Source organism: Myotis daubentonii, chromosome 1 (assembly GCF_963259705.1).
Source record: "Myotis daubentonii chromosome 1, mMyoDau2.1, whole genome shotgun sequence".
Classification (NCBI taxonomy): Eukaryota; Metazoa; Chordata; class Mammalia; order Chiroptera; family Vespertilionidae; genus Myotis; species Myotis daubentonii.
In genome coordinates this window covers 8,208,165-8,220,710 of record NC_081840.1, presented here as the reverse complement: position 1 = coordinate 8,220,710, position 12,546 = coordinate 8,208,165, and the positions used below count along the sequence as shown (strand labels likewise).

At 63.1% G+C, this 12,546-nt stretch overlaps 2 protein-coding genes across 5 annotated transcripts in view; both read right to left on the bottom strand.

The window, feature by feature from the left end:
• ITPK1 (inositol-tetrakisphosphate 1-kinase) overlaps positions 1-12,546 on the bottom strand; it is a 133,303-nt gene that overhangs the window by 3,122 nt on the left and 117,635 nt on the right. For 2 of the 4 annotated variants that reach the window (XM_059687544.1, XM_059687554.1), the window contains 4 exons: positions 9,787-9,952; positions 6,139-6,264; positions 4,950-5,017; positions 1,311-1,473 (listed from right to left, as the gene is read on the bottom strand). In XM_059687544.1, the coding sequence (XP_059543527.1) occupies positions 1,311-1,473; positions 4,950-5,017; positions 6,139-6,264; positions 9,787-9,952 (523 nt within the window). The remainder of the gene's footprint in view (positions 1-1,310; positions 1,474-4,949; positions 5,018-6,138; positions 6,265-9,786; positions 9,953-12,546) is intronic. The other 2 variants (XM_059687565.1, XM_059687575.1) reach the window with 1 other exon arrangement.
• Positions 1-12,546, bottom strand: part of LGMN (legumain) — a 254,837-nt gene that overhangs the window by 162,812 nt on the left and 79,479 nt on the right. The window lies entirely within an intron of this gene.

The following is a 12,546-nucleotide window of genomic DNA, read 5'->3' as shown; positions in this document are numbered from 1 at the left end:
TGGCTCACAGAGCACGGCCTCCAAGTGACAGAGCCAGGGTCTGGAGCAGGTCCTTTGGCCCCACCTTGAATCCCAGGTGGTGCTGGGCACCCCACCCCAGGACTGGGGTTTCTTTCAGCCCTGGGCTGGGGGAGAAGGGCAGGCAGCCCAGGCCCCTTGGGAGCCACCAGCAGACGTGCCCAGGTTTCTAGGGGAGAGAGACAGTGTGGGAGGGGTTGGAGTCATGCCAGGAGGCACCAGGGGACAAGCCGTTCCCTCAGCAACTGCTCTGCTGTCCCCTGGTGAGGCCTGGAGGCCCCGGGCGGGTGTGTACTTCCTGGTGAGGGATGGAGGCCTGAGGGTGGCCAGGAGGCTGCGCAGGCCGCTCTAGGCCCACAGCTCTGCAACTGAGAGGTGAACCAGCTGGGGGCACCAGCTCAGGCCAGGCTCCTCTGTCTCTGCGAGGTGGGAACGCCCTGGTGCAGAGTGAGCACCGAGACTGCCCCGCTGGGTGCTGTCCCACCAGACGGCGGCAGAGCCGGGACGGAGGCAGCCGGAGCGAGAGGCAGGGCCTGTGGTCAGGAGCGAGGCCCATCCCGGCTCTGCCAGTGGGTAGCGGTGACTCTGGACAAGCCATCCGGCCCCCAGCCTCACGTCACCATCGGTAAACTGGCAAAGCTCCCAGGGCTGCCTGGTGTGGCGGGTATTGATGCCACCCACTGTTACTACTTCCTGGAGCCCAGCACGCAGCCCTCTCCCCCACGGCCTGATGCGCTGTGTGCCCTCCCTGTGCGTGAGGGCTTCCTTGCACCCTGGAAACGCCCCCAAACAGTGGTGGTATCTCCCACTGAGCCCCTCGCTGAGGCGAGACCACGAGGGCCCAGCATGTGCTCCCCCGCTCGGGGCTCCAGCAGACAGCGGGGAGCACGTGCCAGCCACAGGGAGAGCCAGCCACCGCGGCTCTGGGAAGGGTAAGGAGCACAGCCCTGCACCAACCTAGGCGTGATCTGGGACAGCTCCTCCTCTCTGGGCAGCTCAGTGCCCACGGAAACCTGTGGGGACAATCCCTCCAGCGTCCCTTCAGCTCTTCACATCTCCACGGGACCCAGGGATCAGCTAAGGTTTGGCCAATAGCGGCTCATGCTGAAGGCGCAGGGTCAGGAGAGGAGGCGGGAGAACACGCATTGGCCCACCATGCACCCTGGCTGGATGTCCGGGCCCGACCTTCGCTCTCCCCGCAGCCGGCAGCCCCACTGGCAGGAGGGCTGAGGCCCCACCAAGCGGACGGAGCTGCCCGTCACCGGCCCGCGGGCACCGCGCCTGCCGCTCACCTGGGAAGGCATTGATGTCGATGACGGCGTGCTGCCCTGTCTGGTTGTTGATGATGATGTCGATCCCGAAGAGAGACACGCCCAGTGCCTGCCGCAGGGCCCGCGAGAGCTGCCGGATGACCTCGTCACTCGGCCGCTCGAACACGCCCTCGATCTTGTCCAGCTGCCAACAAACCAGACACACACACACACACACACACACACACACACACACACAGGAGTCAGGCCGTAAGTGGGGAGGCACAAAGCCACACCACAGAGACCTTCAGACAAGGGGGTAGGACAGACCAGCACCAGGATTGGCTATTTCTAAAGTCCTTTAAAAAATGTTTTTACTGATTTTAGAGAGAAGAAGGGAGAAGGATAGAGAGATAGACACATTGACAAGAGGGACATATCGATTAGCTGCCTTCTGCCTACCCTCCACCCACCGGGGATCGAGCCCATAACCCGGGCATGTGCCCCTGACTGAGAATCAGACGTGGCCTCTCTGTGCCGCCGTGGCTCATCTGCGAAACAGGACCAATGAGGCTCCCACCCCGACTACTGGGGGGACCATGAGGAACTACATGGCAGGGGCAGCATGTGCCTGCGGGGAGGGGGACAGCGCCGTGTCCATGTGTGTCACCTCCTGGGAGGTGCCCCACTTGCTGGAGTCCCAGGACTGTGGGCTCAGGGGCCGAAGGGGCACTGACCCATCAGAAATAAAAGTGAAGCTGGGTCACAAAGTTAAACACGGAATTGCCTATGACCCAGAAATTCCACTCCTAGGTGTGTACCCAGAAGACGGAAAGTGGGTATCTGCGTGCCGGTGCTCACAGCGGCAGGATCCACAAGAGCCAGAATGTCCCTCAGCGGATGGGAACAGGCTGTGTCACCCACACACGGAGTGTTCCTCAGCCACGTGCTGCAGCGTGGGAAACGTGGATGGCCTGGGGAACGAGGCTGAGTGAAAGCCAGGCCCAGCAGGTCACATGCTCAGGACGCCCTGAACCTGAAGGGCCCAGGAGAGGTAGATCCGCAGACAAACAGCAGATGAGTGGTTGCCAGGGCTGGGGGTAGGGGGGGACTGCCAATGGGCACGGGGCTTCCTTTGCAGGTGAAAGTACTCCAAGCCACTGACTTGTTCACTTTAAAAAGTGAGGCTGGGTCCGGACGGCTGGGGACAGCCCTGGGCACCAAGGACAAAGGGCCCTGTCCCAGCACAGGAAGCGGCATGGCGAGCGGGAACTTCCGACCCGTGCGAGCAGGGCCCCTCCCGTGGGCAGCACCTGTGCTCCTAGGTGAGCGCCCCCGCGCCTGCCTCTGCACGAAAGGCAGGGCCCCTCATGCCCAGTCCTCTGTCTTGGCATCTTATGGGGGAAACACTTTCCAAGGGGCTGTGATGGGCACTCACCACTGAGCCCCCGCCGCCTCCTGGCACTCGGCCCTGCGGCAGCTCGCCCCTGGTCCTGCCCGCTGTGTGCTGAGCCTCAGGGGCCCTCTCGGTCTTGTTTTCTCACCCGGTCAGTAGGTGCACAGACACCCTCGCTCTGGGACAGTGGTGAGGGTCCAAGAAGCTAATGTTCAAGGCTCACAGCGCAGGCCTGGCAGCGACAGCCCTGGCGGCTGCATCAGCACGAAGTCTCAGACACGCTGTTTATACAAGCCTTCCTCAGCTCAGTAAGGAATCTCAGAAACCGCCCCAGAGCCCTTCAGTAGCTGAACCCAGAGCCGCCCAGACGAGATAAAGGCATGGAAGTCCTGCCCGTGGCATAAACAGAAAGGAGACGATGACGCTCTGGACAGTGAGGCAGTGACAGGAGGGAGGGAGCCGTGTGCATGTGGGCCGCCATCACAGCTGCACTGCTGGCACTTCCTGCCCGCCTGGCAGCACCCTGCGGGGCAGGAGGGAGACACCGAGGCTCAGGGAGGCCCAGTGACTCTCCGGAGGCCACACAGCTGGGAGGCTGTGGCGCTTGGTCTGAGCCCAGGCAGCCCAGTCAGTGCCCACACTCTGGACCGATGCCCTGTCCTGGCGTTCGGGGTCTGCTCGCTGGGTGTGGGAGCGGGGGCATCGGCTGTGGATGGACGGGCTTCAAGGCCAGGCAGGGCTCCCTGCAGGGGACGGTGCAGGGGATGGGGCCCCGGTGGGCAGGAGGGTGGGAAGTGTCTGGGGTGCAGCTGTGGGTCCCGGCCAGCCTGCAGGTGTGAGGAGAGGCTCATGTCCTAAATGGAAAGAGGACAACTGACTGCATTTCCCTTCAGTTCCAGGAGTTCCTGAACAGCAGCCATGAGCTGGGGGGGTGGGTGGGGGGCAGAGGAGATAACGCAGACCCTACAGGCAGAGGCGGCCCCAGAAGTGCCCTGGGCAGACCCTCCCCTTCACAGACAGAGACGGGAGTGGGAGACGGGATAGTCACTTGGGTGGGTCACTCTGCGTAGGGCCCTGGCATCAGCGACAGCCCCGGCGGCCAACAGGCCCACGCACGGTATAGGGACAGTGTCCGCGGAAGCCTGTGCAATGCCGGCCAGCTTCCCTCTGCCCGCCCAAGCAATGCCTGACAGCTTCGCGGGGGATAGGGCTCGCCTAACGTGTCTGAAGCTTAGGAGACCAGACGGCCCCCCACCCCCTTTCAAATCCTTTCTTGTGCAGTTTATTTCCATCTCCTAATGCACACAGCCAGCCACACAGCCAGTCCCGGGGCTTCCCTGACTGAGAAATGCCCCTCACCATTCTGAAGGGCGCTGGGCTCCCTCCAGGCCCTGTGCACGCCTGTGGGCGGCCCACCTCCGCACACAGCTGGCTCCTCAAGGGAACCGCAAACCAGAGATGGACAGGTGGCTGGGCCGGGGAGCAGGTGGCAGGGCAAGCACAGGCCCTGGCGTGGAACAGAAGGGAGTGGAGTCCGAGGCAGGGCTCTCTAGAGCTCGTTGGTGAGGCCAGAGGACAGGGAAGGGGACATGGGCAAGTCCTCCCAGAAGAGGAGGACGGCCAAGTCGGGGAGCAGGAGACCCAGCAGGGGCTCCCAGCAGAGGGTCCCCAGTGAGATAACAAGTCCTCGACCCCTGGGGACAAGCTCTGGAACGAGATGGGCCTGAGGTCAAGTCCCAGCTCTGCCCTGGGAGCTCGGAGAAGCCACCAGCCTGCGAGCACAGCCCCCCTCGGAAAGCGGAGCTGCCCTGCCCGCCCTGCCCGGGGCCTGGCTGCAATGCCCCAGGGCATCCAGGAGGGAGCCTGACACACAGCAACACGGACCAGCAGCCCTGAGCTCACCGCCCACCGAGAAGCAGCCCAGGAGCCACAGAAGTGACAGCGGGCTCTTAACACTCCCGGGACACACACCGACAAGGAAAGTGAAAGGAGATGGCGTGGCCTCTCATCCCGTCTTTAAATCAGTAAGAAGCAGGGTCTCAAGCTCCTCCTGACTGGGGAGCTCCCCGTGCAGGGGGAAGAGCTGGAAAACCTCCCCGGGCGTGACCTGGTGGTGAGCGGGCCTGGGCTCGCAGGTCGTCAGCACGAAGGCCCGGGGCAAGCAGGCCAGAAGCCTCTGGGGAAGGCCCTCTGACCCTGCCCACGGGAGAGCTGGACCCTGGGCCCCCAGGCAGGAGCACACCCGCCCCAGGCTCACACCAGCCACCAGGGCGGCAGGGACATACCTCCGTCAGGACCGATGACGACTCCGGCTTGGACACGTTGTGGCTGTTGAAGAAGATGGACTTGCGGTCTGAAAAGCGAACACACGGAGAAGCCGGTTAGCAGCTCAAAGAGGGGATGGCGACGCCACCGCCCAACACCAGGGGGCAGCACCGCCCCAGCCACAAGTGACTGGCCACATGGGCCTTCGGGCTCAGTGTCCAGCAGCTGCCACCTGAGGCCCCAGTGAGCCGGGCACCCCCACCCCAAGGAGACACCACGCCATGGACGGACACATGCCCGCTCAGGGCTGCTGTTGCAAATTTCCTTCCCATAGAAAAATGACTGAGTGAGCCCACCAGGGTAAGGGCTGGTTCTCTCCGACACCTGAAGGCCCCATCTCCACACCGTGTCCTGTGGACCCGGCATCAGAAAGCCGGGTGTGTGGCTACGTGGACAGGAAATGCCGCACACCCGACTATCCCAGGCCGGGATGAAGCGGTCGGGAAAGCCACTTCGCCCAGCCTCCCGGCCCTCCCGGCGTCTGCCCTTGGCTCCTTTCCCGGGACCACCGGGGAAGCAGTGAGGCTGCACTTGGCATGTGAATGCTGAAAACACAGGGTTCTGCTGTTCCCCCACTCTTTAGGGGAAAAGTAGGAAATCAGAACGTGGTCATCTGTCGGTAACACCCAAGAAGGCACACAGAACCACCTGCCTGGCTCTGGAAGCTGGCATGGCCTCCTGAATGCCCTCCACCTCCTTCCACCCCGTTCCCCCGACCCATGCCCACCTTCACTGCACCCCATGTCACTCAATCCCATGGGGCACCCAGACAGGCAGGCAGACCCCAAGAATAATGGGAGGGACGAGGCCGGTTTGTGTGTTCACCCCTGGGAGAGGAAACGACGGTCGTCGGCCAGGCAGGAACATGTTCTCGAGCACTTGGGAGAGTGGGCACCGAAGGTAAGCATCGCAAACACGAGCCTGGGGCCAGGTCCTGGAAAAGGCTGCCTATTACCCCCCATGAACCCCCAGGCATGACACGGCCCCTGAACGCAGGACAGGGAGGCTGAGCACCATTGTGTGCCAGGGCCCAGGCCGAGGGGCACCTGCTCTGGCTGCCAACAGCTCCCACCAGGACTATGGCGATGCCATGATCATGCACGAGGAAGGATGTGGGCGGAGGCCAAGCAGGCAGGCGCTGAGATGTACCTGGCGTGCTTCCTGCCAGCGAGGCACACAGGCCCCCTGCTGCCCAGGAGTGCCCGACAGTCCTCCCGTCGCTCCAATCAGAGCCGGTCCAGACCGGGGGCATGAGAGACGGTCCTGGGGAGGAGCCTGGGGAAAATAAACACCCGGCAGGACTCGTGCCAAGCAGCTCGCCGACCTCTACTCCTAAGCACCGGCAGCAAGAGTGAGCCATGGGGACAGGGTGCCCCGGGCCAGAGGCCGGAGCAGGGCTCTCCAGCCTCCTGCAGGCACTGGCAGCAAGAGTGAGCTGGGGGATAGAAGCCCCCGGGCCAGAGGCCGGAGCAGGGCTGGAGCTGCTGGGACAGGCACTCCGGCCTTTGGCAGGCATTGCCCACCTTCTCGCCTGCACCCAGCCTGGCCCAGCCCCACTGAGCTCATTTCCTTAAAGAAAAGATACCCAGTTCCTCTAAAATGGCCCTGGCCAGGCCCTGGCCCTCTGGATGTGGGGACCCATCCACTCTCTGCTCCCCGACTATTCCTGGTGAAGGGCCATCACCACCTCCCTGCAGGGGAGGGAGGGCAATGAGAGAAATATGGGTGCTTCTGCCCCCAATTTACAGATGAGAACAGCAGATTCAAAATAAGGAGAGTAAATGACAAGATTAGCCCCAAATATCCTGTAACCAGTGGTGCAGCCATGAGCTGCGCCACACTTCCCTCAGCACCTTGTGCTGAATCTTCATGTCTCCCTCTGGCGGGGGGGGGTCACAGAGCTGTGGATGGTGACCTAGATCTTGTTCAGGTTTCCATACACTGGTCACCTCTGCAGGGGGGCCCGCCCTGGGCGCCCTGTCCAAGTGGCTCCCTTCACCCAGTGGTGTCCTGGGACCCACTTATCTGGTGCCTTAATGAACCCTTTTATTATTTCTTTCCTCATGTGCAGGAAAACACAAGTCCTGAGGGCAAGATGTGTGGCTGACTGCTGGATCCCTTAGAGGCTCTAGGTGAGAGACCAGCAAACCACATCTGTAAATAAAGTTTTATTAGAACACAGCATGCCCATTCATTTACATAGTGCCTGCAGTGTGTCCACGCTACAGTGGCAGGATTAGATAACCATGATAGAGCTGGAAATATTTACTATCTGGCCTTTTGCAGAAAAACGCCCGCTGACCCTCTCAATGGGGAAGTGTATCATTCCTGTCTGCATCCCCAAGCGGACAAGGCCCCGGATGGAAAGCATGTCAAGGCGCTGTGTCCGCAGAGGAAGTGCCCTTTCTGATCCTGGCAGGGGTGGAGGCAGGGAGCAGTCTCCCCAGACCGTGACCCACAGGCAGAGAACAGAGCGCTCCTGGTGGCTGGTACAGGCCAACGCCACCTGCGCAAGAACCTGACTTCAGTTTCAGTCGACGCGACTTGCCAGGCGCCACTGGCTGTGGGACACCCCTGACTTCAGAGACGTTAAACGTAAAACCCGAAGTGCACCCGAGAAGCCGAAGAGCACGCAGCCGTGGGGGCAGGACAGCGTCCCCTCCGCCCCGTGTCCCGGAGAAGCCTGCTCAGGTTGCCCCCAGCTCCCCACCCACAGGGCAGGCCGGGGCACCACACTGGGCAATGGGAACCGGAAGGGGGTGGGGCTGGAAAGAGCCCAAGGCCCCCTGTCAATCAGTCCAGCTTCAGGGCCGCTGTCAGGTGCAGAACACGCGTGCGAAAAGAACAAAGCCCACGCCAGCTCCCTGGGCGGTGCCGGAGACAGCGACAGGGACTCAGCCCTGGGGGTAGGTGGTGGGCAGACCCAGTAGCATGTTTCCACCGGCTCGGTGTGTTATTTGCTCATTCACTCGGCCCCCATCCGCATTTTACGGCAAACTGGCAACCTGGAACCGGCCACAGGAAGACACAGACGTGGAGCCCACGCCCTCCTGACATGGACCAGCGCTTCCAACCAGGAGAGAATGGGGGCACTTCTGCGTGGAAAGGAAGGAAACGGTGGTGCGCTTCTTTAAGAGATGGGGTGATTGTGTTAAAGAAAGAAAAAGGAAAGGAGACAACCTAAGGTATGGCTACTCTTAATCTAGTACTTTTCCAAAGATTTGAAGCACATATTTTTTTGAAATGTGGATTTAAAAAAAACCCATCAGCCAGGCATTTAAAAAAAAGTCAGCCCCTTTTGGCCCACAATTAATAAGAATGCCTCAGTGGTTGAGCATCGACCTATGAACCAGGAGGTCAGGGTTCGATTCCCGGTCAGGGCACATGCCCAGGTTGTGGGCTCGATCCCTAGTGGGGGGCGATGCAGGAGACAGCTGATCAATGATTCTCTCTCGTCATTGATGTTTCTCTCTCTTCCTCTCTGAAGTCAATAAAAATGTTATATATATTATAAAAAGGATGCCCCTTGCAAGTGTACAGTCACACACCAAAGGACCCCTGCTGACATCTGTCCTCCACCCCCAGGTCATCCCATCCCAGGGGGTGGGGGCTGGGATCAGGTGAGGACGGGGGTGTCCTGAACCTCACACGGGCCTCAAGTCCTGGAGCCCAGGCCTGGCTGGGAGGCCGCCTGCACTCGGGAGGACAATCCAAAGTGTCTGCTCTGGTGTGTTAAGGGGAAGATGGCCGAGAGGAAGACAAGAACGGCTGACCTTCACTCAGGAGAGTGGCCTGCGCCCCGGGGAGGACTGACAGGCAGCCCCAGCAGGTCTCAGGAGCCCATCTGTCTGGGCAGAGGGTAGTGCCGCTGGACATCCCAGCCAGCGGCGAGTTTCCCGCGCGGAGCTGAGTGCACAGAGAGCTGAGCAAACCACGCCGGCCACCGACGTCCTCCCGGAAAGCCACTCTCCACAGATGCTGCCACCGTTCCAACAGGTTCCGGAACGTGCCTGGGGGATGCCTTCAGAGCCACTAGGACATTCCTGGGAGCAGCCCCAACACAAGCAAATCCTTATCCTAGTGCCAGTCTGTGAAACGGCCCGGTCGGCAGGCGGCAGGGGAGCAGCAGAGGCAAAGCTGGGCTTATGGAGCCACCAGCCACCCTGAGGGCCCCTCAGCTGCCCCAAGGACGGCAGCGGCCTGCAGACGCCATTGCTGTGGCCCCCAAGGGACGCGTGGGACCGTCACCCACTGGTCCACCACAGTCACTGACTCAGTCCTCACCCGCGGGGCACAGCAAGGTGTCGTGCCCACCGCCTGCCCCAGGCCCCAGCTGGAAGCCCTGCGGCCCTGCGCGCTGACCCCTCACGGGGCGCACGTTTGCCTCAGCGGCTGCAGGAACAGCCAGCAGCTCGGTGTTTCCCCATGTGGAAAAGGAGACGGGATACAGTCAGTGGTCGGGCCCTCGAAACAGGAAGGCCCTCCCTCCTTCCCTCCCCTGAAGGGCCCGTCATCCGTTCCAGCAGGTTCCTCCTGCGTCTCATGGCACAGGGTCCCCAGCAAGCAACCTGGGCACAGAAAATGTGGGGGGCTTTTTGGAGTTTACAGGGGTTCAACTGGATGGGGCGGGGGTTTCACTTCTTTTCCAAGATCTCTTCACTACGGCACACAATTCGTTCCCCCTCCAGATGGCCGCTTCCCCTCCAGACAACCCAGGTGCCAGGGGCTAGTGCTCAGCCGACGCTGTGTCCAGCCGGCCGGGCTCGGGGCAGGCGGCGAAGGCGGGAGGCTGGTTACCTGATGTGCCCGCGGAGAAGTTCTTGAGCGAGGGCCTCTGGACCACCGTGTAGGACTCGCCGACCACGAACACCTTGTAGAGGACCGCGTTGTGGTTGATGAAGTTCTGGACCACGCAGGGCGGCTGGATGGCGCTCAGGCCCTCCTGGTTGAACACGATGGCCATCTGGGGAGACAGGGCACGGCCTCAGCGCACCGCCCTCCGCCGCAGACGCAGGTGCACCACCGGCCCTGCCTACGCCTGAGGACTCGGCAGGGCTCTCAGCGGGTGAATGGAGCGGGGCTCGGAGGAACACTGGGACCGATCCACTCCCCTGGGTTGGAAATCTGCACACCGGACCTGCCTACGGCCTGAGGACTCGGCAGGGCTCTCAGCGGGTGAATGGAGTGGGGCTCGGAGGAACACTGGGACCGATCCACTCCCCTGGGTTGGAAACCCGCACACAGACCTGCCACGCGGGCTGAGCTGGCTGCGCTGCAAACCCCGTTCACGCTGCCGTGCAGGGAACGGACCCTGGCTGTGTGCTACTCAACCCTCACGACTTCCTTGGAGGGCCCTCCACACGGCCTGGGACAGAGAGGCAGAAACCAGAATACTGTGGAGCAGGAGTTGGGAGGCCTGGGTCAAAGCCAGCGATGACGAGGGCTGCCTCTCACTGTGCACCCACAACAGGCCCTGTCCTGGCGATGACGTGAGACGCCTGCGTGCACCGTGCCCCTCGGAGCTGGGCACGTCATCAGCCCCTTTAGAGATGAGGAAACCGCGGCCTTGAGAAGCTCAGGGCTTGCTGGAACATGACTGGGACTGCCCGGCCCGCGGCCTTGTCCTCTTACACGCGGACATGCCGCTCCCCGTCCCGACGGGAGGGTCTGCCAGGGGACTGAGGGAGGGAGGGCAGACGCTAGAGACACGCTCTGCTCCGGCGGAGGCTGCCTGCAGGCCCCCTCGAGCCGACAGTGCCGGCCGCAGCTGATCCCTCGGCCCGCAGGCCCCAGAGGAGCCGCCGATGCCGGAGGCTGCTGGGAGGGCTCCAGCCTGACAGCTGCTGCCTGCCCCCCTGCTGCCCCCACGTCAGCGCCACCCAATGTGCCCGGGCTCAGCCGAACGGGGAGAGAGTAGAGACCCAGGTCACATGGGAGACAAAACGCCCCACAGTGACTGTCTCCTTAGCCTTCGAGGGGAGTGAGATGGTAAGAGGGCCCGACGCGGGTTCGCGTCCCAGCGCCACACACTGCACAAGCACGGCAGGGACTTGCCCTATCTAAGCTCCACTTCCTCACCTGTCTGGTAGCATCAACCCCCAGGGACAGGCTTGGGGGCCGGGGGAGCTTTGAGCTTTGGTTTAAAAACGGTGAGGGACAGTCCAAACTGTGGAGCAAACAGTGTGCTCGCCTCGCTTACAAACAGCACACAGACCAAACGGCTCTGTGAGCACCAGCCAGGCGCACGGAGTGCCCTCCAGAGGGTGAGCGGACACAGCCAGGGGGCCCTCGCTGCTCTCACACCGCAGGCACCCGAGGAGGTGAGGAGCCCGCCCCGATCCGCCCCCAGGCTCCTGCTGTGGCGGGCACCCCACTGGAGGGGGCCCTCTGATGCTAAAGCCTCCCAGGAAGCAGGGCCCGCAGCCCACACCAGCCCCTGGTGTCTCCTCCTCCGGGGGAGGTGGGAGGGGAGCCCTCCCTGAAACAGCACTCTGGGGGGCGGGGCGGGGCTGGGGGACTGCTGGGCTGAGGGGTGACACAGTCTCCCCAGAAGGCACTGCGTGTGCCTGAGGGTCCGTCCGAACCTCTCCCCTCTGGGAGGACCAGCAGGTGCGTCAAACACGCCTGGTGCCGGCCCCACGCAGCCCACGCCGCGACGCCCGTATCCTCCACAGCCACCATCCGTTACTCCTGTGGGCCAGGCGCTCGGACAGGCTGGGCCATCTGCCAAGCCACACAGCTCGGACGCACATGGGGCCGGGGCCGGGGCCAGGCCCAGTGGGTCTGTGCGACCGGCAGGGCCCCCTCCGCGCAGGCTGGCTGCTCTGACTGGGCTGCTCCCGTCACCCATGACTGGGTCCTCCTTCCATCCCGACAGCCCCAGGCCCGCACACAAAGAGGACGCGTTGGGGGGTGGGAGGGCCAGGTGGGCGGTTGGCAGGCCGTACCGGTGCCAGTGAGGGCAGGGTGGCTGCTCTGAAGCCTGCTGCTCCCTCCGGGGCCTGGCACAGAGCACACAGGCACGGAGCCCAGGCCGGCCCAGGAGGGCTCCCACCACAGGCGGCGCGGGCCTTTGCAGCAGGCCATGACTGCTTGCCCCACGTTCTTCCCACGGCAGGGGTGCCCCTGGGCCTGGCAGCCCCACCGCAGCATGTACCGCAGATGCCGACAGGGCGTGTGTACACAGCGCCCCATAAAGACCCGCCAGGGTCAGGGCACAGCATGAATCCTCCACAGGCCCACGTCTAGCCAGGAGGCCCCGGGAGCACTGCGGTGGGACCGCCAGGGCCAGGCTCTCCCAGAGGGCCTGCTCCGGGGCTCCAACGTCTACTGCCCCTGAGGGTGTACCGCGCCCCTGAGGGCGTACAGCCCCCCTGAGGGCGTACCGCGCCCCTGAGGGCATACAGTGCCGGGGGTGTGGAGGGCCACAGGCCACGTCCCAGGTGTGGCTCCCAAGGGTAGTGAGGGCCACAAAGACCCCAGGGAGCCCCTGCCGCTGTCTGCTCCTCCTGCCCCCAAGGGCCTCCTCACTTGCCTCCCACCACCCCTCAGTGCTGT